Genomic DNA, 25,103 nt, shown 5'->3' on the forward strand with positions numbered 1-25,103 from the left:
TCAAGAATTGGCAACTCGGCTAAGGGTTTATCCCTTGCGCGTGCCTGCAGTTAACTGGTGAAGGGGATGAGGGAAGGTCGTCATGTTTTCGTGCGAAGTATACATGTGAAATATGATTTTCCATTGCTGTTTGAAATTAAAATGAATTGAGGATGTGTGGTTTTCTCATTGTTACATGACAAAATAATGGAAAAGTAAAAATTGTTGTGCAAAATAAAAGTTACATGCAGATCTAAGGGGGATCGAAACTTACGCGTCAAAGTACAACATTTATTTCTTACGATTGTTGCATAATTAAATTCTAAAACAAAGTAATTACTCAGTATATATTTTTTGACAACTAGAAAAATGTAGCGCAAATTGTCATGTTTCGTTTTTACACAATTAAGGAAATGCTGAACTGCGGGAATTTCGTGACTCCACCTTAGCCTTTGTAGAGTTTTTCATTTTTATTAAAGTAAGCACTTGAAAGTGACATTAATGTTAAAATAGTCTATATTAGCAGCAGGCTTATTGAAACTCCTTCCTTTTAGTACTAAATATTTAAGACCTTGCTCCTATGGTTCATCCATAGTAGTTAATGTGTTTGTAATGGGTAGTAAATCCTAGGACAATGAGCCCGCTCTAACCTCTTCTCCTCTATACCTGTCCCAATATGATGTAGTCTAGTTCTTTGAAAACTTATACTGAATTCGCAACGAATTTAGGGTTATTCACGAAGATTGTGCCATACTGTAGGATCTGATTCCAGACATCATTGTGAAGAAAGAAGTTCGGGTAAATTTCGGAACACGGATTCCTTCCTTTCCTTTCTACTCCAAAATTCCAACCTTGTGCACACAAAATAAATTATTGACACTGAAAAGAATGATGATGCGCATTCGAGAAACGCAGACAAATCTGCTCTTTTTAATATTTTAAGATATAATTGTCAGTGAGGTATGCGTATACTGAAATTTTCCCAAAACTTAATGTATACATGTGTCCGATTTTGAATAGTTTTGGATAAAATCATAGTTCTTCCTTCCGTAAAACGCAAACTTGTGAATTTCTCTCTCTCTCTCTGTCTCTCTCTCTCTCTCTCTCTCTCTGGATATCTGGAACTATGTGTGTTACAGTAAGCTGATATCAGCGACACAAAGTCTGGTGTCATCAAGGTCAGGGTTGGATATAACGCAACACAGGTACAACGTATCTGCCTAGCATCCAAACAAGGAAGTTAGGAAAAGCGGCGCGCGCAGTTCACACTCATGCGACTTCGTGTATTGCTGCAGAAGGTGGAGTCTTTGAAAACCGGGTTCAATACATATTTTTCAGGTGAGTAATAATGTGATTGTTCTTTAATGAATCTATAATATACACTCAATACTAGCCTTGTAAATAATTTAAATGCTTAAACCTTCGTGATTTTCACCTTTATGTTCAACATTCAGCAGGGTGTAACTCACTCAATTAAAAAAAAATATATATATATATATGACATGTTTATATGAACTTTTTCATCACAATGATGTCTGAATTCAGATCCTAGAGTATAGCACAATCTTCGTGAATCATCCTGTATATCAATTTATTCCTCTTTGCCAAATATTTTTCTGTGGATACTAAGTGATCCACCACATTTGTTTATTCTGTGTAACAAAGAATTACGTAGAAATGTCTAATTACATATTTTAAGTGGAGCACCAATGTGTGCTTTGATTTGGAGCAACGATGAATTAAGTTTTATTACTGAAATTATTATGTAGAGTATCATACGCTTCATTTCCGGATAAATTCGAGCTTGAATATTGAATATGAAAAAAATTCGCCCAGTAGTTAAGGTGAAAGACGGTCAGACAAACAAGCAACATGCCGAAAATATTTTTAGAAACTATTTACTTTTTTCATTTTAGTAGGTTATTCTACGACGCTTTATCAGCATCTTTGGTTATTTAGCGTCTGAAATTATTTACTTATGACCACAATTATGACTATTAACTTTCACCGAACTCAGTCTTTGCTACTTATCATTACACTGCGTCACTAAAAATTGTCATTAATATTTGTACATATCGTTGATTTGTATATATAGAGATTTTAAAAATTTTCCTCAAATCAAAGCAGTAACATATAGGCTATATTGAAGTTATAAACATAGTATAATACATTATGCATAATAATATGCAGAGTATGCAAATCTGGCGTTCAGGTAGAAGCTCCCTGTAAAGCAGGTTTGAATAATTTCAAGGAAAAATTGTTCCGGGGCAGGGTATCGATCCCGGGACCCTTCGCTTAGCGCGCGAACGCTCTACCGACTGAGCTACTCCAGGAACTATATACGACACCGTTACAAAGTGTCCCGGGATCGATACCCGGCCCCGGAACAATTTTTCCTTGAAATTATTCAATATGCAGAGTGTTAGAAAAATACATTCAGCAACACGAATGTAGGATAGAGTATATTACACATTTTAAGTATAGGAAACAATATTCCAAGATCAATGTTGACAGAGATATCGTAGCTAGAATCTGTCGGTTAAATGGGGCACATTTCCAAAACCAATTAAAGAGGCGTAATAATGACTATGTTACAAAGCATATGGTACATGCTGTAAAAATTGTGAACAACTGAGCTTTACATCAACACCACCACCACCACCATCATCATCAACATCATCATCATCATCATCATCATCATCATCATCATCATCACCATCTTGAATATTGTCTTTTCATTTCCTGGTAGGACTCGTTAGAGTAGTGGGATGTGCACGTATGTTGAAACAACCTGTTATGTTGTACCACGTAAGAGATGTATTCTGGGAAAATGTTCAGGTAAAAGGCATATTACAGTTCATGAGTCCTGCTCACATGTTAATCCTCTAGCAAATTTGATTACTCCTTTCCTTCACAACATGCTGATTCTCATATGGTTGTTGTATTTAAATATGCCTTCCCTTGAAATGAGCCTCATCGGACCATCGTATTCTTGTGAGAATGTTCTCGTTTCTAACAGCCAATAATACAATATTGCATGTGACTCGGACGAATATCCTCCATAAGACACTGTCCAGGAATTTTATCTGCATGAGTACAGACCAGACCTGCAGAACTGTAGCTCCTCAGAGCGACTGCCTTAGTGCCCCTTTTTACCCCACCCACATTTTCTACCAGTGCAATCATGGCGTTCTAGTTACGCTCGGCTGCATCAACATTCATTCTTGCGGCGGTAGGTATACAATACGCTATTAAGAATTACAAATGTACAGATAATAAAATCCTTAGGAACAAACCTTTAGAAAATAAGAGAAAAATTAATGAGGGAAATAAATAAGTTAAAAGACATGTAAGATAAATTTTAAAATGTATGTGTGCATATAATGTACGAAGGTCTACTTATGTATATATAGTCCTACTACTAGTAAAGCCGATTAAGTCCACTTTTTGTGTAAAATAAGTTAAGTACAGTCCCCGACTTAACTTTCCGTGCTCTGTATTCTACTGTACGTTCGTAGCTCGGCCGGACCGTTCCGCAGCGGCCTTGGACTGGGTGAAGATTGGCGCGCCTGCCGCCAGAGTAGCGCTGTAGCTACCGCTGACGCGCTAGTTAGTCGAGTCGAATCTGTTATGAGGGAAAGACGTCTGTGCGCGTGTTGTGAGTAAAACTGTGTTGTCTCGTGGTGCTAAGTATCTATTAATAATGGTTGAATACACTTCACGACAACGTATTTTTCTCTATGATGCGTATGTGAAATACTCTTCTGCAAGAAGTTGTCGAAGAGAATTATAACATCGGTTTGCAGGTGTTCGAATTCCTAGCAGGTCAACTACTCATGACCTTGTCAATAAAGACAGACGTACATGATCTTTTTTGAACAAGAAACGTGTTCAACAACACCGTGAGAAGCTTAGAGAAGAGAAGCTTAATGAAGTAGGGGCCCGGTTAGAGCACTCACTGCGACGTTTAGCACAAGAGGTTAACATTTCCAAGACGTCAGATTTTGTGGCAACGAAACTTCTGAAACTTAAGCCGTACAGGGTAACTGTAGTTCATGCTTTACAACCACAAGATCTGTAAGTAGAGTTAATTATTGCAATTGGTTTGTTCAGTTCGTTCATAATGGCGACGTGGACCCACTTTTAACGTTCTTCACTGATGAAGCGTGGTTTCATCTTCACGGTCACGTTTTTACTCAGAACAATATATACTGGGCTACCGAAAATCCCCATATTATTCATGAAGTTCCCCACCACGCTGCAAAAGTTGGAGTGCAGTGAGTGCGAGTAGAATTACCAGTCCCATATTTTTCGACACAACAGTTGATTCACACGCTTATGTAACTTCAATTTTAAATAATTATTTTCCGCATCTAACAAGAAATGGACGATTGAGCGGCTGGTTTCAGCAGGATTCAGCTACAGCGTACACGCTGCGAATTCTATGCATGAATATTGTGAAGTGTGTTTGGTGACAGAATAATTAGTCGTTGACTGTGGGCACCTCGTTCCCCTGACCTATAGACTGCGATTTTTATTTATGGGAAACGTTAAAAAACAAAGTGTACGCATCAAATCCGCACACGTTACAAGAATTGAAGGACAACATCACGAGAGAAATACAGGCAATCAGTCAACATGAACTTTTGCGTATGAACCAGAATTGTTTTCGGAGATATAGGAAATTTGTTTTAGTCGAATGTCATCACTTTCAACATCTGTTGTGATGAAGGTAAGCCTAATGTTAGTAGACTAGATAGTGTTCCGTACTCATGACTTGCCGGTCGTTTACCGTTTGCCAGCGCGAGTAAAAGTCCACATTATTGTTAACTGTGTCCGTTCACAGACAGAGCCTGTCTGGACATGGAAGCGCTTGTTGCAAGTGCCGACCGGCAAACAAGAATGAATTAAAGATTTATTTCCAGCGCTGGTCGGCTGGTGGATGGCATTACGGACACTTGTTCGTTGTTTTATTGTCATTAAAATGGTGGATATTGATGAATTAAGATATAATAAATCGCAAAGAAGAGTCATTTGGGATAAACGACTGAAAGTACATGCTAACAGGATTTTCGTTGACAATATTGGAAGGAAATATCTTCTGAAATGAAAGCCGAAGATGCATTTTGATAGTTTTTTATTGTAATTAATTAGTTTTTCTAGTAATTAAGCAATTTCTTATAACTAAACATTATAACAAATTATTTTATGAACAGTTTTAGCCTATGAAGTATAGGAGGTTACTAGCAAAGTATGATTTAAACATATCTCTGCTACTACGTTTGTGGGTCTTCCCAATGGTTTTATTTTATTTTTTTGTACAGGGATGACTGTGGTTTCGGTTAAATGGTACTGTATGCCTTCTTTATTAATGATTATGTTGTGCAACAGGTTTATACACTTGATTATGTCCTGCACAATATTTACCTCGGTTTCTATGTAGTTGATAAAAGACTCCATTTCTAAAAAAAAGTATCCCAAAAGCACATTCAATTTATTTTCTCATACGTGATAACCTTTTGTTGTACATTTCCTTATCTAAGCAAAGATTCTTTTCTGAATAAGGCTTGATGAGATTAGAATAGTAGTGGGTAAGCAATATCACTAAAAAACACATACGGAGCTTTTACATTGGTACCAGGTAGAAATGACGGACTAGGAATATCAAACTCTTTTCTTATCATTAATATCAGATACTTCAAATGTATTCCGTCATCTTGCTTACCAAAACCACCAAGATCAATAATTACAAATCGGCAATTACCATCTACTACCCCTTGCAAGAACATACAGATAAACTGTTTGAAATCTCCAAAAATGGTTCCTTTTGAGTACAGGGATATGTAGAGACTGAAGGTTGTTGATGGTACTCATGAAACTTCATTCTTTCACTGTTAATTTCATGTACAGCCATTCTTTTTCTATACAATTTCAACTCGTTTTCAATAAAAAAATAACTCATCATTTGAAGAACTCATCTCACAACTGATCACGAGTAATAGCTCAACAGACGCTTGTTTCCAGTTTTGTACATGAACCTTTCGGAACATGCAAGCGCTTGTAAACAAGCCACTGGCGACAAGTCGCTTGCTGCCAGCTTTGTACGTGAACGCACCCTAACTCTGGCGACAAGCGCGCCAATCTTCACCCAGTCCAAGACCGCCGCGAAACGGTCCGCCCGAGCTGCGAACGCACTGTACTAAAATGAAATAAGTCCAAAATGTTGCATGCAAGCAACAAACCAATTAATTTATTTGAAGAATTTATAATGATTTTTCGTGCATTAATAAGGTTTTAATTCCGGTTTTTACAAAACTTGCATTGCTGGTCTTAACTGGTTTTACTACTAATAGAACGATAAATAAATTGTACGTTGTTAAGTGAGTGATAGCTATGTGACCGGATGTCAATGCTGTCATTCTAACTTATGATGCACTCCAGCCAAATAAATAAATAAATTAACACACACACAGATATATATATATATATATATGCCTACACAATACGCGTACTGCAGTTTAAAGAGAACTGGAACATGGCAAAATCTAAACCCGTGAAGAAATACTACTTCCAAAGGAAATGGGAATACGATTATTTGGTTGTTGAAGACAAAAGAATTGCTTGTTTACTGTGTCCCATCCAATTTATTTCTACTCGTCATTTCAATATTAAACCACATTTCAACAAAGCCCATATCAAGAATTACGGAATGCACAAACATTCGGGTAAGTTCATTATTACGAACTGTATATTGATTATTTATTTATATACTGTTAAATTACGGACGTCACTCGTGTTCATTTTGAATTGAAATTAATAGTGACTTGCAAGGTTCATTACTTAAATGCTATAAATTTATGTTTCCGTAGGTGATGATAGGAGGAAAGTTTTCGAAAATCTAAAGCAGGTTAGGTGCAAAGAAATCACAAAGAAACTACCGACAGGAAATCTAGCATAATTGTAAACCTTGAAACGAGATAACGCATTATAAATACAATGAATTTATTACAATCCTCTTTGAAAATTACATGCCGCTACTGATAAACCTTTGTAGGGCAGAAAATGTAAACAGCTCTAGGCGGAAGTCGATCATCCCCAATAGAAGTGGAGTGAGGATGACGTCATATTTTCCCTACTTACGAGTTCTGCAGGCCTGCTTTAGTTGAAGATCTTCATAAATCCATTCGTGTAGTACTCGTAAATATGGTTCTGGTCAAGGGATATTAGCTCGATAAAGGGTACCACAAACGTTTGTTTCCTTTCTATCATCATAATTCGTATCAAATAAATATCACAATCAAAAAGATAAACATGCAAACTTGTGCAGGAACACTTAACAAAAATAACCACAGTTTATAACCTTAACAAAAATCACTATTGTATATATATATATATATATATATATATATATATATATATCACTTATGAATCTGAAACACTCACTACTCAGATAGTATACAATCGCGTGCGTACACACACACACACACACACACGCAAACACACACATGTGTTCTGCCCATAGACAGATCTTTCACTGCAAATCTAGCATTCTCCAATCTTTCCTATTTTCTGCCTTCCTCATAGTCTCCGCGTATGTTCCACCTATCAATGTCATCTATCGTCTGATATCTTCTTCTGCCCCGAACTCTTTTCCCGTTTATCATTCCTTCTCGTGAATCTTTCAATAGACAGTTTTTTCTCAGCTAGTGATCCAACCAATTCCTTTTTCTCTTTCTGATCAATTTCAGTATCATTCTTTCTTCACCCACTCTTTCTAACACATTTTCATTTCTTATTCTGTCTGTCCACTTCACACGCTTCATTCTTCTCCATATGACATTTCAAATGCCTCTAGTCGCTTAGCTTCACTTCGTCGTAATGTCCACGTTTCTTCCCCATAAAATGTCACACTCCACATAAAGCAATTCATTGTCTCTTCCTTAGTTCTTTTTCCAGAGGTCCGCAGAAGATAGTCCTTTTTCGATTAAAAGCTTCCTTTGCTATTGCTATCCTCCTTTTAACTTCCTGGCTGCAGCTCATGTTACTGCTTGTATTATACACTCCAAGTATTTGAAGCCGTTCACTTGCTCTACTGCCTCATTTAGAATTCGCAAGTTTATCTTCTTTATTTTCCTTGCGACAACCATGGTCTTCGTCTTGTTTGCATTTGTCTTCATTCTATACTGCTCACAGCTGTTGAAGTATAATGAATTATATTGTCAAAGTGTGTCATGAAATTATGGTGGTTTAAGTATAGCCTACATGTTATCCATCTACATTTTCATAAAAAGTTGTCAAAATTTATACTATAAATTTATAAAATATAAATCTGTACACCATATTATTCTTTCATAAGCTATGTATCTGGAGCAGTCTTCAGATTTTTGTTAGTAAGAATTCAACACCATATTTTCACGACACACGTTGATAGTAAAATTCATTGTACTTCAACTTCACCTTGCACAATATGTATTTGGTCTATCATGGCATACTGTTCTTTAACCGTTTTTAGATAGTTTTTAAGTCATAATAATTTATTGATGTAAAGTTTGAATGATATTGTCCACTATTGAAAACACATCGTAATATTGTAAAATGTATATGAAAGTGACATGTCATCATATTATTTCTAATGGATTTGGGGCATAATACTATTACCCCATTCAATTACTACTTCCCATTGGTATGCATTAGACATACTGCCTTAATTTCTTTTTAATGTTTTAAAGATTTTTAACAATCATCACCATCATCATCGTCATACTTGCATGTTTTGACCTAGGGGTTCGTTACGGTCTCTATTCAACGTTTGAAAGCTCGATCTAAGAGCTTTAACGAGAGAATGTTTGTGTAAATTAGGTTAACTTTAATGACAGGAACTTGTTACTATGTAATTAAATGTATTCACTATGTAAATGTAACTCAACTTGAAGATGACCATTAGAGGTTGAAAACTTTTGTGTAATTATATTAAATGATATTATAATATCTTATTCAATTGTAAAAGATAAGTTCATGACTGATTACCTTTATCCATTATTACAATAACTAGGTTTGCACAGTGCAACTGTGCATTATACCGCCGCAAATATTCGGAGTATGATCCATTTACGTGAAGACAGGAACTCACTCGATGCTGACATTCTTGTGTCACTCTTAAAAGTGTTGATTTTAGGTGTACAATCAGTGATCCTTTGCTTCAGTTCACCTATAGTTCCAGACTCTGTCTGAAAAAATAGGCTGTTTCAGAAACCCTCATAGAAAAATAAATCTAGAAGTGTGAGGTATGGTGACAAAGCAGACCATGACTCAGTTTCACCTCTTCTAATCCAATGCACATCGATCGTGTTATTTAATTCCACACACACTACCATAATGATAGCTGAAACCACAATACCTCAATCTTTATTGAGTGGTGAATCATATACAGTGGCGGACGGCGGGTTTGAAAGTTGAGGAGGCCAAGACGTGACTGATGAGAGTCTGCATTACATGTATTAAAGTATAAGGCCTGTAACGTACTTCATTACCAAGCGTAGAATTGATAGGCTTTAAGAAACTGAAATTAGGCTTTCCAATCTATGTTTTAGGATTTTAAAATCTTATATTTAGGAATTTATATGATTTTACAAAAAACAAAATACTGTTAATATAATATATATATATATATATATATATATATATATATATATAATATTATTACAATACTCTTAGAGTTACATTCAAATAAGTTATCCGTTATTATAGGTTTAACATTATAAATCCAAAAGTAGCCTGCTGATACACGTGGTGATGATGGAATGTTTTATGAAACTATTTACCAATATTAATACATATTAATAGTCTATTACGTCTACAACACTGTACATTTATTAAATTATTACACCCGGAAACCACTCATTTAAGTAGTGCTCCTAATATGAATTAGGTCTATTTAGGACATTTTGAGTCCTAACCTATGAATTAGGTCTTTTTAGATCATATTAAATTTAAGAATATTACTCGTTGCTACATAAAACGAATAAGAAAATCAATATTTCGAGACTAACAAGATAGCAACAAAATTGGTTCGAACATAAGAATTCTGGGTTTGCTCATTACATATTCTACTTGTACAGAAAATTCACTCGACGATCTTCTTTCTTCGCAAACCGATCAATTAGGTCACAACATACTGAACAACTACTACTAGAAGAAGCTAGAGATAAATCTGCATTTGTTTCTAAACTTCGATGTACTTAATACATTGTAATATCTCGTAACACAAAAAAAGACAGGAACACCCGCAAACAAGAGGAAAATTTACCAATAAAAAAGAAAATTTTACGCATATCATATGATGTAGTGCAGAGGGCGGCCACTAGAGGGAACCCAAGAGTTGGAGCTTAATCTGAGACGATTCTGTCCGACGCCGGGGTGGTATCCGGTGTGGCTTAGTGGATAAAAGCATCAGCACAGAGAGCTGAAAACCCGGGTTCAAATCCCGGCGCCGGAGAGAATTTTTCTCCGTTCCATTACTCTTACATCGTATGATGACGCAGAATATCTGCATGGAAATATCATATGTACTTCGCTACATTAAAATATAAAAAAAAATAAATAAATAATAAAAAAATTTAAAAAATAAAAATAAAATAATATATGTGATATGCGTAAAAAGCTGTCATAGATTTCGCAACATCTGAACAAATGTCTAGGCTACATAGCGAGACCAGTCTATTGAATTTTCGCGAAAGTGTTCGTCGGTTAACTTAAATATATCTCCTCCCGTAGTTCTCTCTTTTAAGGGTTTGCAGAATAGTAGCTCCTCTTCTACAGACTCCCTATTAATATAACGGACGAAAAGTAACAAAATGGCTAAATTGGCAACATCAGTCGATTCGTCAAGTTGAATCGCAAAAGAAGGACTGGCACGAACTCTTTCCAAAATTTCATTTTCGACATAATTGCCATGTCTTTAATCCGGCGGTTGATCGTATTGTCAGACAATGGTACCATATTGACTTTTTTGTGAAAGATGCTCCAAGCATGCACTGTACTACATCATTTCTACATGGCCGCATTAAATCTTCAGCTAATGAATGAGGTTTTGCAGTTTTAGCAATTCTGTAGCTAACGCGATAAGACGCTTCAAGAGCATTCTCATTGTAACTGTTTGCAGCAGACACAAAAGTAGTTAAATCATTTTTCCACTCGTTAGCTTTCCGTGTAAAAAAATCAGCAGATTTCTTTATGTGGGTGGGGTGTTTAGTTTCTAAATGGCGTTTAAGTAGAGAAGGTTTCAGACTACTGTTAACAAGAATGTCGCCACAAATAATACACTGTAGTCTTGGACAGTCCTTGTCACCTATATATGAAGATCAAAACCTAATGTAATTATCATCGTATTTTCTTTTCTTTGCACACGATTCACTTTTGTCGGATTGACACTCATCGCTAGAAGCTGAATGACCTGTTGACACAACATTAACTTGCGATTTTGTTAAACCCTGTTTCCCATTCAAACTTCCACTTTTCAACCTGTTATATATTTTAATGTGAACGGAAATGATTCTGATACACAACTGACAACTTACTGCATTTGCCACAAGGAAAGAAGAAGTAGGCTATTGTTGAAAATACAAAATTAAATATAAGTTTGTTGAAATTCCACATTAACATCTAAAATCAAAGGCCTGACTGCCATGTAACCGTTCCTTAGTCGGGTCGCGGTACTGTTGTTAGTATTGTTAGAACACAAAGAAGCTGGCAGACTAAATTTCCATTGTAGCGGAATCAAATGCATTCCTAACGTTGAGACATAACTGTAAATCAGGCATTCACGGTAAATATTGATTTATTGTGGAAATAATGTGATAAATTCCCGATGTTACTCATATGTAATTTAATTAAAATAATAATAATAATAATAATAATAATAATAATAATAATAATAATAATAATAATAATAATAATTTATTATTATTATTATTATTATTATTATTATTATTATTATTATTATTATTACTATTATGACAATGCCGCAGAAATGAAGGAAACAATAATAGACCTAACCTCGAAATCCGCCATTACGGAAAAGTTTTGGTGAACCCCTTGAAATATTTTTCGAACCTCCGGATTTGCGAACCACAGGTTGGGAAACGATGCGCTGTAGTAATGGATATCACATGACTGTATTATTATATTGCTCGTTCACATCTGGATGTTTCGTTGTTATGCATCGGCATCTTTATCAGCATGGGTAATTATTGCACTGTGTAAGGAAGAAATAAAATAATTAATACGTATTTACATTATTATAAAGGGCCAAAGGCTCTGACAAAAGATATTTTTGTTCCCCAACTGATAAAATGCTGAATGCGAAATGAGAACACTTTTACAAGAGGAAGGACAGAATTACGAAATAGAGTAGATCCTTTCACAAATTGATCATAATTACTTACAAATGCGTTTTAAGGAACCCGGAAGTTCATTTCCGCTCTCATATAAGCCCGCCATCGGTCCCTATCCTGAGCAAGATTAATCCAATCTCTACCATCATATCCATTTTTATATTATCTTCCCATTTACGGCTCTGCCTCTACAAACGTCTTTTCGCTCAGGCCATCCAACTAACACTCTATATGCATTTCTGGATTCGTCCATACGTGCTAGATGCTCTGCCCATCTCAAACCTCTGAATTTAATATTCCTAATTATATCAGGTGAGGAATACAATGCGTGCAGTTCTACGTTGTGCAACTTCTTCCATTCTCCATCCCTCTTAGCCCCAAATATCTTCCTAATAATCTTATTTTCGAACACCCTTAACTCTGTTCCTCTCTCAAAGTCAGAGTCCAAGTTTCACAACCATAAAGAACAACCGGTAATATAACTGTTTTATAAATTCTAACTTTCAAGTTTTTTGAGAGCAGGCTGGATGACAAAAGCTTCTCAACCGAATAACAGGCATCGCCCACATTTATTCTGCGTTTCCTCCCGAGTGTCATTGATATTTGCTTTATCGTAATAACAGAGAAAAAAAGATGGTTATTATTATTATTTTATTATTATTATTATTATTATTATTTAATTAGTTACTTTACGACGCTTTATCGGGAACCCGTATGTTAAAATTTTAGATTTTCATGCATTTACGTATTTGTAAGTAACTAGGCTGTTTTTACATATAATGAGATAAAATTTTGAACACTCGTTCTTCAAAGTAGGAGAAAACATAATTTAAAATTGCATATAAAACGACGTAGTAGTTTTTGAATAATTCAGATCTAAATTATGCTAATTAATTATACATAATCAATTTGATAGGTACACTTTTCAAAGAATATATTAAGGCTAGAGACTTGAAACTTTGGAGGCCTAGTAATAACGCTTTGGGCTATAATTTGCCACCTCTGCTAGACTGCTGACTTATTTCTTACATTATTTAAATCAATTTCATTTTTTATAATTAATTTACATAGAAAAACAATCAATCCTGTGTCACTGATAATGGAACTAACAATGTTAGAACAGTAATTGTGGTAGCAAACAATTACTAATACAATAATAAAGCACTGTTCCAAATTTCAGACATATAGCTGCAATAGTTTTTTAGAAAAGTGTACCTAAATTATAAAAAATGTAGTTTTGAGAAAACAGTGGATAAAGTTCAAACTTACAGTTACTGTAGTTTCAATGCATCCCTGGATTGTAATCATCTTCCTTTTCCTTTTCTTCTTCTTCTCGTCTTCTTTTCTGGTTCCCCTTTGCAGTCCTATGCTCTTTTGATTGGGTTTGCACCACTTTCTCACCTTCTTTTACTCTTCGGACTTCGATGGCATATAGCTCATGTTCCATACTGAATCCTGGTTTTATGTCCATCAACTCCAGAACTTTCTTTCTGCTGCTACTGCCATCATTGAAAGTGATAACAGCATCCAGGACACCAGTCTTGAGGACATTCAGGCCCACAAACACTGTCTTTGGCAATCTCTCCCATATAGAGTTGTTGAAACTTTCATTGGGGTTTTGGGTGCAGCCGGATGTACATTTCTCTACCAGCTTCTTGTCAGCAAGATCTCTGAATATTGGCTTTACCTTCAACATGACAGCTTCTGGTAGGGAATGTTTGTGATCATATACTACATTTTGAGCTTGTGCCTTATTATAACCGCACCACAAATCCAGACCTTTGGGACAGAGTTGATAGTATGGTTTCTCGTTGGTTGAAATTTTATGGAAGTATGTAACCCATACACTCTTCCTCATTTCTTCCACATTCCCTGTGTTCCTTCTAATGGCTAAGCCATAGTAGGTCTGAAAGAGATCAATTTTTGTATTCGTCAAATGACCCGCTCCAGCGAGTATCTTGCCATCATCCAGTTTTATCCACTTTAGTTCCTTCTTGAGTCTCCCCAGTCGTGCTCCCATTCTCTTGTGGACGTGGCCTATGCATTCAAGTTTTTCAATTTCTACCCCTTCCCCACAGGGCTTGTCTTCTTGTACCTTTTTGAAACCCTTGCTGTCACTATCACCAAGATATTGCACATACCGAATATTCAGAGAATCCTCAGACTGTCTAAAAATGTTCAATGCACCTTGCACCTCCAGTCCTCCAATATAAACTTTATAGTTTTTTGTACATTTATGTACAGTTGCCTTTCCCTGTCAACATATCTGAGAATATTTTGTCAATATTTCCACTGCCAACACCTTGCCAGTGAGTAATGATGTTGCAGTGACAACACCATTGAGTGACATATGCTCTCACTTTTGCCAACTGCCATCGAAAGCCCCACATATGTCTCTATTGTCACCATTCAACTCCACAGTTTCCATTGCAGCTTGTCTCATTGAGGCTTCTGCAATTTCAGAGAGGAATTCTTTTATGAAGAAAACTTCTCTGTCAAACCTAGCAGGTGTAGAAGTAAGATTCATAATAGCACAAAAAGTTTGTGCAGCCTGTCTGCCCTTACCAATGCTTCGCATACCATACACAAGTCTTGTACTTACATTGTACAGCCTATTTCTGTTCATTGCAGATGTCATTGTGGCCTTTACACTTTCACAATTACTGCAATGTAAATTTATTTTTGTTGCCAACCCTCTCCTGGAACTAATGTTTTCAAACATTTCCATACAGTCTTCACTATTGCAGAACAGAGTAGCCAACACAATTTTCGTCTTGTACATGTTTTCTTCTTCTTCTTCTTCTTCTTCTTACATGAATTCAAGGAGAAAATAATGATAGAAACAGACTGCAGTCGAACCTGTGGTCGAACGAACTACAGAAGTGCCAGCGTGACGCTAGCGTGCATTTAAATACCCACGCACACTCAGACATTTAGTCATAAAAAGTCATTGAAAAAGGTCCTACCGCTAATATTGTATATATCAATCTGTTCAGAATTGAATAAGGAATAATATTAAGTAAAAATCTAAAAATCGATGTTTTGGTCAATTTTAACATACGGATTCCCTTGATATTTGCTTTATCGTAATAACAGAGAAAAAAAGATGGTTATTATTATTTTATTATTATTATTATTATTATTATTATTTAATTAGTTACTTTACGACGCTTTATCAACTCTGCTATAGTTATCTAGCGTCTGAATGAGATGATGATAATGCCAGCGAAATGAGTCCAGTGTCCAGAGCCGAAAGTTACCCAGCATTTGCTCTCAATGGGTTGAGGCGAGAAACCTCAGCCAAGTAAAGGCTGGTTCACAATAAACCGGGAACAGAAACGACAACGAAAAATAATGTTAAAATAAATGCATCTAAATGTGAGCATTCACAATTAACAAGAAGTTTGCCGGAGCCCGGGAACGGGAACCTGTAAGTTCATTGTGAATGCTTACATTTAAATGCATTTATTTTAACAATATTTCCATTATAGTTGTCGTTTCTGTTCCCGGTTTATTGTAGACCAGCCTTAACTTGTCTCAACCAAGATTCGAACTGGGATCCGATCGCTTCACCGTCAGGCGTGCTAACGGTTACTCTACAGCAATGGATTATTGTTATTGTTGTTGTTATTGTTATTATTATTATTATTATTGTTTTAGTATGATCATAATATCATTATTATTATTAGTATCACTGTTATCATCATTATCATTATCGTAACCATTAGGACGATCAAGATTATGATTATCAGGATTATTATGTTGATAATAATAATAGTTTTATTTTCCCTGGCAGAGTTAAGGCCATCAGGCCTTCTCTTCCACTCAACCAGGATCAAATCACATACAGAAAAATACATACCGGTATACAAATATTAACTTAAAAAAATAATAAACATAATAAAGTAAAAAAAAAAGAGAGATTGAATACATATACACAATCAGTATTAACTTTAAAATAATAATAAAATATACATTCTAGTATACAAGTATGAACTTAAAAAAAAGAATTAATACATATGAATATAACATCACAACTAAAGGAATAGTACAATTAGTATGATCAGCACAGCACGTGTTACATTGAGACAATGACAATTACATAGATATTAATGTTAATGGAAAAATAAAGTAATGACTGTAAAATAATAATAACAATAATAATAATAATAATAATAATAATAATAATAATAATAATAATAATAAATAAAAATTATACCTAAAAAAACTAATTCTGTGCACTTAAAATATTTCTAAACAACCTAATTTTAAACAACTGAGGACTAAGACTACCCCTGATTTCCATCGGCAGCGAATTCCATGAACGGACCATGGCTATTGAGAAAGAACTTGAGTACAGAGATGTCTGATGACGTGGTATCGATAGCAACAGATTGTGCTGTGAACGTGTATTACGATTATGATGTGAAGCTAGGAGAGTAAACCGAGAGGCAAAGTAGTTGAGTGTGGAATCATGTATAATTCGATATAGGAGGCAAAGAGAATGTACTAAACGTCGATCTTGCAAGCGGAGCCAGGAGAGTCGTAGAAAATATTCCGATATATGATCATGTCGGCGGATATTGAAAATAAATCGGACGCAGATATTATGTACACGTTGAAGTTTTTGAGAAAGTTCAGCACTTAGGTGGCTATACACAACAACACAATAGTCAAAGTGAGGCATTACAAGGGTTTGTACTAGAATTTGTTTGAGTTTAGTAGGAAGGAAATTTTTCAGGCGTTTCAAAGAATGCATGATAGAGAAAAATTTTCTACAGGTTTATCCGATTTGCGTATTCCAGTTCATATTAGAGTCGAAATAGATGCCGAGGTTTTTTACAGTAGCAGGAATTATTTTGTTGTTGAGAGAGACAGCCTGAAGGGTGTTCATATTAATAGAGGATAAAAGCCTTTGCTGCCCCAAGAGAATGGCTTAGGTTTTATCTGGATTGATATTTAGCCCAAATTTTCTTGCCCAATTATTAATTGACAAAAGATCGTCATTGAGGCTCGACAAACGTTCATTAAGAGTATCAGGCCGACGGTGTATATACACTTGAATGTCGTCCGCATACAAATGATATTGGCAGTGCTCCAGAACTGAAGAAATGTCATTAGGCCTAATATATACAGTACCTGGCCACATTATTATAATCACTCACATTTTTACTGTACTTTATATATTACTTCCTCATTTGAACTCTGGTTTCCTTTCTTAAGCAGAATTCACATTACATATTTAATTTTTAAACAGTATTAAGTAAAATTACAATTATAACAATGCTAATTCAAGAAATATTGATAAATAACCAACCACACCTCATTTTTACAGAAATTTCAGTATTTCATACGACCTTCTTTGGCTTTAATTACAGCTTCAATTCTCTTTGGCATGCTTACAATACACTTCTGTATTATTTCCTGGATCCTCTCATTGTGAATCCAAACATGTATCAGCCTTTCAATAAGTCGAACTCTGGTAGTAATAAATTCTTTTACCATCTCTCTCTTTACGAGAACCCAGACGTTCTCAATGGGATTCAAGTCCGGTGAGTTTCCTGGCCATGACAAAAGTGGAATGTTTTTTGGAAGCCAGAAACGTTTTGACTCTCCTAGCAGTGTGGCAAAATGCACCATCTTGCATAAAAATATATTTCTCCCCATTTGGGAACCATTCGTTCAGCTGAGGGATAAGCCTGTTTTCCAATACCTGGATATATTGATCTTGTTTCATTGTTCCCTGAACAATGTAGAGTCGTCCTGAACCTTTGCCTGATATCACAGACCATATCATGACTGATATTGGGTGTTTAACCTTGTTAACCAGGCATCCAGGAGCAAAATTTTCTCCCTCCCATCATTTTGCAGGATAATGCTCGGGCACACGTCCCACATCCTGTAGGTGATGTTGTGAAGTGCTTTTCATCCACCATGTTCAACGGACTTGTGATTATGATTCCAAAGATGAAGGAACCACTTCGTTGCATTCTATTCCGGACTGTTCCCGAGATTCTGCAGACAGTAGATCGCTCCATCACAAATATCAACAGAACAGGCTCCCCTGCTTGAATACTACGACTTCCACATTGATGGCAACGAGTTGTTGATAATGTTGGTGAATACATTCAAGGACTGTAGAAATTTCACACAGATATCACTTTTGTATCAGTAATAAATAAATAGTTGCCACTATTAAATTCCAACATTTATACTTTTGTAATTAAAAATACTTATATCATAAATAGTATTACTCTTGCTCAGGGTAGGGACCAATGGCTCGCTTATGTGAGGGCGGCAATGAACTTTCGGGTTCCTTAAAAACCAGTAAGTAAGTAAGTATATCCTAAATAGTTCTGCTAAATGTTTTCTTTTTTCTTTCTTTTTGATTAATTCACATGTAACACTTAACTTTATGTTAATACATTTAGAACGATGTAACAAAATATGTCCCTAAGTTTAGATTTAATGTATCACAAGATCATAACAACACTTAATAAAGTCTTGAAAGTTAGCTCCATTAACTCCTTATTACTATAAAAGAATTCAATAATTGAAAGTGTATTTCAAATGATGATTTGAAAGGAAGCAAAAGGATATAAGGGTTGAAGTTAGAAATCTCATAAGTAAAATTCTTTCATGAATGTGCGAATGAATATCCTAATCATAATCAGTTGTGCTGCTCAGATTTACGTGTATGCACCAGGTGTACGATCAAAAAGTTCGACTACGCCAGACTTTTGATTCTGCTATTTCGTGAGACGCAGCGCAAAAGACAAGTAATCACCGCGGACATCTTTACACATGTTCCGGCTGTGCTAAAGTTTGCAAGGACCCCAAGAGAGAAGCATCGTCGACATCGTCCCCGATGTCGGGGAAGAAGAAGGTAACTTTATCTTTAAATAATTCCATTTTTTATTACAAGTTCAAATATATGAAAATTAATATACGTATGTTATTCTCCAATATCTGTGTGTCAATGATATTACAGATGTATACGTCAGCTGATACGATGCCGCGATGCGATGCAACCATGCAGCCATGCAAACATGGAACCGTAAAATTATGCAGTAGAAAATTCAAAGTGTGAAACAATAGAATTCGATTTAATACTATTTTGTGCTAAGTTGAAAAAGTGATCATCCAATTTGTTGTGTACATTCTGCGCTTTTGAAGACCATGGGGGTGGAAAAGTCTATGCAAACTTTTTCTCTTTCTTGTGTGTGAAAGTGTCACGCAGTGTTGCCAACCGTACTATCTGGATCGTACATACACCATCATTTGGTATCATGTAAGATCATACAATTCAACTCACGGATAGTACGCAAAATGTACGATCCTATCCACAAATAGGAAAAAAAGAGGAGTTTTTTTTTTTTTTAATTTGTTACAATATACAACATTTGGAATTTTATAGGCGTATACATTCCTGCAGTATTATATTTCACTTGTGCAGTCAAAGTACTTTCTGCGTGTAGCACTACTGCGCTACAAGTGCAATACAGTCCATTGGCACAACACAGATTTCTATTAGCAAAGCTCTCTTCTGTCTCCAGGTCTAGAGACAACTTAATTTTCATAGACAAAACATTATTGTAGTGATCTGTTAAGAAATCAAGTATTACTTGAAAAATTATGTGAACTAAGATCCTTCCTTCGTTGAATTCCAAACTTCTCAGAGATATGGTCTCTCCAATCTCAACATAATTACTGTTGTCACGTAAGCATGTAAAAAGTAGGTAATAACAGAACAGAAAAAGAAATAAACATATTATTCGGTATACATACAAAGGAACATGGAACAGTCTGTAATATTACTCCCTCGTGCCATTCGTGTTTTGTGGTAGTGCACGGGTAGTAAGAAATCAGGTGTCATTTAGATAAGTTCTGACATGAAACAGTGGCAATGGAATCAGAAGATAGTGATAGTGGTCCTAACAGACCCTACTTTCAAAAATCAACATCCGGTGTACTTGAATATAATAGACGGAAAATTATATAGAAAATTATAGTAAACTACTTTTAAATTTGCGTAAAGATTGGTTGTGCGGGGATGAAACGAACTGTAAGAGGGCTAGATGTAGGTTTGGTTTTTCTTTTGCTGCTGTTGCTGTTCCTTATGAGGGGGAAGTTATCCTTTCCACTTCTTAGCATTGTCATAATGTAATCAGAGAACAGAGTGTTTAAAGTTCATTTTATGTGCCCATATTTCACTTTTAACCGTTATTTCCTTATAGGAATTTAAAAAATTCGTTTAAATAAAACGCTGTCAAAGCGGTTTAGGTAAAATAATCCAAACAGGCCCAATTTTATGTGTAGTGTACGATTCTCCAATGAAAAGTACGATAATTTGAAAGAACTCGTGCGATCCAGACAAGTCGCAGAGTTGGAAACGCTGGTGTCACGTATCCCACTTCAAGATCACTACAATACTATATCAATAAAAGAAGCATGAGCCATTGAGGGATCGTCCTTATGAAAAGAAGTGGACATTGTTCTGATCCAGGAGGGTATAATTACCTTGTAGCACTTTCTCTATTGGTCTATGATCTATGATCATCTTAAGAAATATTTTGCAAATATTGTAATGCGTTATAAAAGCGTCGACAAGAAAGTTAGTAAGTTATACAGAAATCCATTGACTAGCCAGAAAGAGAATTCGCGATCTAATTATGAACCTCTGGTTAGATGCCAGAAGTCATCAGCATGTCTTTATTCGCACGTGAATACACATCAAAGTCTCCAATAAGTATATTCATTCACGCCATATCAAAGTAAGATTGTCTGTATAGTCGTCTTTAAGTCTAATTGGCTATCGATGACGAAATGTTAACAGAACTATTTTCCTGAGCGGAATTCCATTGCATTCACTTATAACGTTATTGCTAATAAAGATATTCCGATGTGCTAATTTGTATTCTGTGTTAATTATGATGACACTAGGGTTGAGATTATTTTTCCGACTGAAAGTGAGATGCGATTGTTAAGAATACAAAACCCGTTCCTTGAAGTCGCGTAGATAATTATTATTATTAATGGTCTATTGTTGACTTTTCACTGTCTAAGACCAGACAAGGATTACAGAAGATATTTCAAGAAAATTCGGTGAAATTCGCTGATGCTCGTATAAAGGGGACTAAATATGATTTGGCTAAAATGGGATAAGTACATATTTGAACTCTCCACAATTACTTCTGTCTTGTGTCATTCTTTCATCGATGATGCAGTTACATTGTTCCGTATTTTGTGACAAAGGGGTTAAGTTCAGTACCAAAGGAGAGAAGTTGAAATATCTTACAATTTGACTTAACCTCCTTTACACGACCACCCGCGAATTATGGCATCATTTGGCGGACACAAGACTAAAGATATCTATTTTATGTAAGTAATTTATGATATTTGTAAATTCAATAAATCAAGTGCAGTTTTTTGTTTCTAATTAATTTATGTAATTTTGAATCTGAATTGAGAAACCAAGTAGATTTTTTATATACACTGATTAAAACTAGCATAACAAGTAAAACAAGTTATATTAGCTAAATTAAGTGTAATGAGCAGTGGCGTAGCCAGCGGGTGGGGCGAGGTGGGCCCAGATCCACCCAAGAATTTGCGAATTTTTGCGGATTTTTTTAAAAAGGAAAAACACTCAACATTACAAATAATATATGGATCCAGAGCAATAGTCATAATCGATAGAATTAAGATAAGATGTAAAAAATGCGTTGAAAAATGTAATTTTGTTTTGTAGATTGTCGTTTCCAAACTCCCGATACAAAAAAACTGATTAATATAGTTCACTATTATGCCTTGTTTTATTTAAGTGGTAAGTTATGAGTCGCTGAATACTACTGACTTATCATTATTTTAATGTGGTTTGGTGCATGCTGTCGACAATCGCTAACGTCAGACGGTCAAACCAACACATTGTTGATGCACATTTTTCTATTTCTCTTTTGTGCAGTAGTGTGCGGAAAAAAAAACAATAATATCTTCCTTCATTATCATCTCTTCATGATTATGTTAATTATAGGTATATATCTTTTTAATGATATTAAAACTGCAAATTCTATAGAGATAAACGTAAAATTTTGCTACCTTTACATAAATTATTTCTACATGGTATTATGATTGTACATTCATAAGATTTAAAATTTGTTACAATTGCATAATTACGCGTGTGGCAACACTAGCAACGGCAACACTGATTGAGTTAACTATATTTTGCTGTTCATCTGACCCATTACCATTTTATTGTTTAGTTCCGGTTCCGAGTGTGGCGGTGACATTATTATTGGATCGGTCAGATTTTATATTGTTTTGTGTATGTTCAGTGTGACTGTGTTATATCAAAATAACGTTAAAGCGCTGCTTCAAGGGAACTCAGGAAGTGATAGAACACAGTAAGGAAATTAAAACTTGTAGTGATGAAAATCCAACAGCATCATCGAGTGACAGTAGCAAACTGTGAGTAAAGATTTGCCTCCACATTATGTTGCACCGACGTAATCTTGAAGCAGTCGACGGCGCAGTTTAGCCAAATATTGACTTTCCTAGACTACCATCGATGACAGAACCAAGTGTTTTAAAAAACAGTGGTACAAAAAATACAAATGGATTGAATATTCTATTCTGAATGACTCTATTCTATTCTTTTGTTTGACGCCACTTTTCAACAGTTCATTCTAAATCAACTCAAGGGAGAGACATAAATGTAGACCTATTAACTTTAACAGGCTACAGAGATAGGAAACATATCAGCACAATGCACCAAAAGCATGACACAAGTGACTATCATAAAATCTCAGCAGTGAAATACGTTGGTTGGCTTAACGTTAGAAGGGAGGTATCCGTTTCTTCTCAGATGATAAACACCTTGCAGAGGAAATTAAGAAGAATCGGTCTATATTTACTGACAAAAGTGGTTGGATCATTACATTTTTGTGCACGTCAAGAATAAGGTTTGCGTGCAATTCATTTTGAGAGTGTTCAGATACGTTTCTAAGTAATATTATAAAATAAATATTTTGTTATATTTCCATCACTGACTTGTCATATAATGTCATAGAGTGGAACTCTTTATATTACATATTTTACAATTTGTATGAACGTTTTCGTCACTACTGTGATATCATTAGACACATGTACCTAATTTTCAATATGGCAACCTCATTTGTATGGCACTTGACTGTAATATAGTCGAATGAAACTGTTAACACAATATTAAAGGCGAATGTTAAAAGACTTAAATTAAGTTAAAAATTTAAAACATTGTAAAAGACACACTACGAGCCTTCACTTACTAGTAAACCCAACATTTTTGTGTTGTATGGTCATAATTAGAAACGTGCAATATTGTTGTCTAAATCATTAACTTTATATGGTTATATGCGAGTGAGAATTCGTTTACAATTTTTGTATTTGTATCATGTAGAACAATTTGCATTTTATATAAACTGTATATTACTTACTGTACATGTAATCAGTAATTAATGTTTGTATTACTTATATATTAGTATAATGTGACGTTTTCGTTTGATAGATAAAATTTCAATATATTATGTAGTTTTTCTCGTATTCCAGTCTTGTATAATTTTATGATGCAAACTATGGAACTATTGTCGAAATATTATCTAAAACGAGACAGATTAATGTAGAGATATTATAATAACTGTTAGAGAGATGTCTAAGTAGACTGATTGTTTGGTTAGACTTACGTGGTTATTTTTACGTAGTTTTTATAATGATGTTGTCATACATAATTAGAAAGTGGTGGTGTACATTATTGAACTTCATCGAAGATTATCTAAAATGAAAATTATTGAAAGTTATGTAGATTGTTATAGAAATGTGTTTTGAATGATGTGCAAATTAAACTTACGTTGTTGTTTTAAGTGTTTTATGACGATGTTATCGTGCATTTAAGTTGCAAAATGAAGTCAGTATTATTTAAAATAAAAGGAGATATATGTTTTATTAGTATTATGAAATTTAACTTACTGAATGCAGTTATTAATGTAATAAATAAAGAATCTGCATGTGCATGATCATAGATTGCACCTCTATTTATGTGCATCTGCGGTATGTGTGATACCATTACAATGTACAATAACAAAACAAATAGTGATTCCATTATAACTGCCTTGAATCAAATTCACAACAAACTAAAATTCACAGGTGAATTACAATCAAACAAATCTATACCATTTTTGGGCATCAGAATAATAAACATAAAAAGAAATTAACCTCTGACATTTATCGAAAAATTAGCTACACCAATCATAGTATATCAGCTACCTCAGAACATTCACAATCACACAAATTAAGTATGTTTCACTTCTTAATAAATAGAGCCTTACAGATTCCTTTGACAAAAAAGAAATACAAAACATACTAAAAATCTTACAAGAAAACGGATATACCGGTAATAAAACAATAATCAAGAAATTAATCTCCAAAAAAGAAAAAGCACACAAAAAAGAGAATATTACTACATTAACTAAATCAATAAAAGATAAAACTAGAACATGGTCCTCTCTTACATATAATAAGCAAATTTCAAATAAGCTTGTTAACATTTTCCAAAAAGAAAATATTAAAATAGCTAAAAAACAAAAACAAAATCAATAATATTAATAACCATTTGCATATCATACACAGAAATAATAAGAAAGGTGTATACATGTTATAATGTAAAACGTGTAAGACAAAATACATAGGACAGACTAAATTATT

General features: G+C 34.8%; 1 protein-coding gene and 1 non-coding gene across 10 annotated transcripts in view; one reads left to right on the forward strand and one right to left on the reverse strand.

Moving 5' to 3' along the window:
* The window catches only part of LOC138704971 (uncharacterized), a 157,604-nt gene that overhangs the window by 44,614 nt on the left and 87,887 nt on the right, over positions 1 to 25,103 (reverse strand). The window contains exon 4 of one of the 9 annotated variants that reach the window (XM_069833455.1): positions 9,007 to 9,206. The exons of 7 other annotated variants lie outside the window; for them this stretch is intronic. In XM_069833455.1, the coding sequence (XP_069689556.1) occupies positions 9,054 to 9,206 (153 nt within the window). In that variant the 3' untranslated portion in view covers positions 9,007 to 9,053. Of the gene's footprint in view, positions 1 to 9,006; positions 9,207 to 25,103 lie in introns of those variants that run through there. One more of the 9 variants, XM_069833456.1, reaches the window with a different exon arrangement.
* Positions 10,402 to 10,474, forward strand: TRNAS-AGA (transfer RNA serine (anticodon AGA)). Its single transcript has one exon. It is a non-coding gene; the product is annotated as a tRNA-Ser (tRNA).

The sequence above is a fragment of the Periplaneta americana genome, chromosome 8, assembly GCF_040183065.1.
Source record: "Periplaneta americana isolate PAMFEO1 chromosome 8, P.americana_PAMFEO1_priV1, whole genome shotgun sequence".
NCBI lineage: Eukaryota > Metazoa > Arthropoda > Insecta > Blattodea > Blattidae > Periplaneta > Periplaneta americana.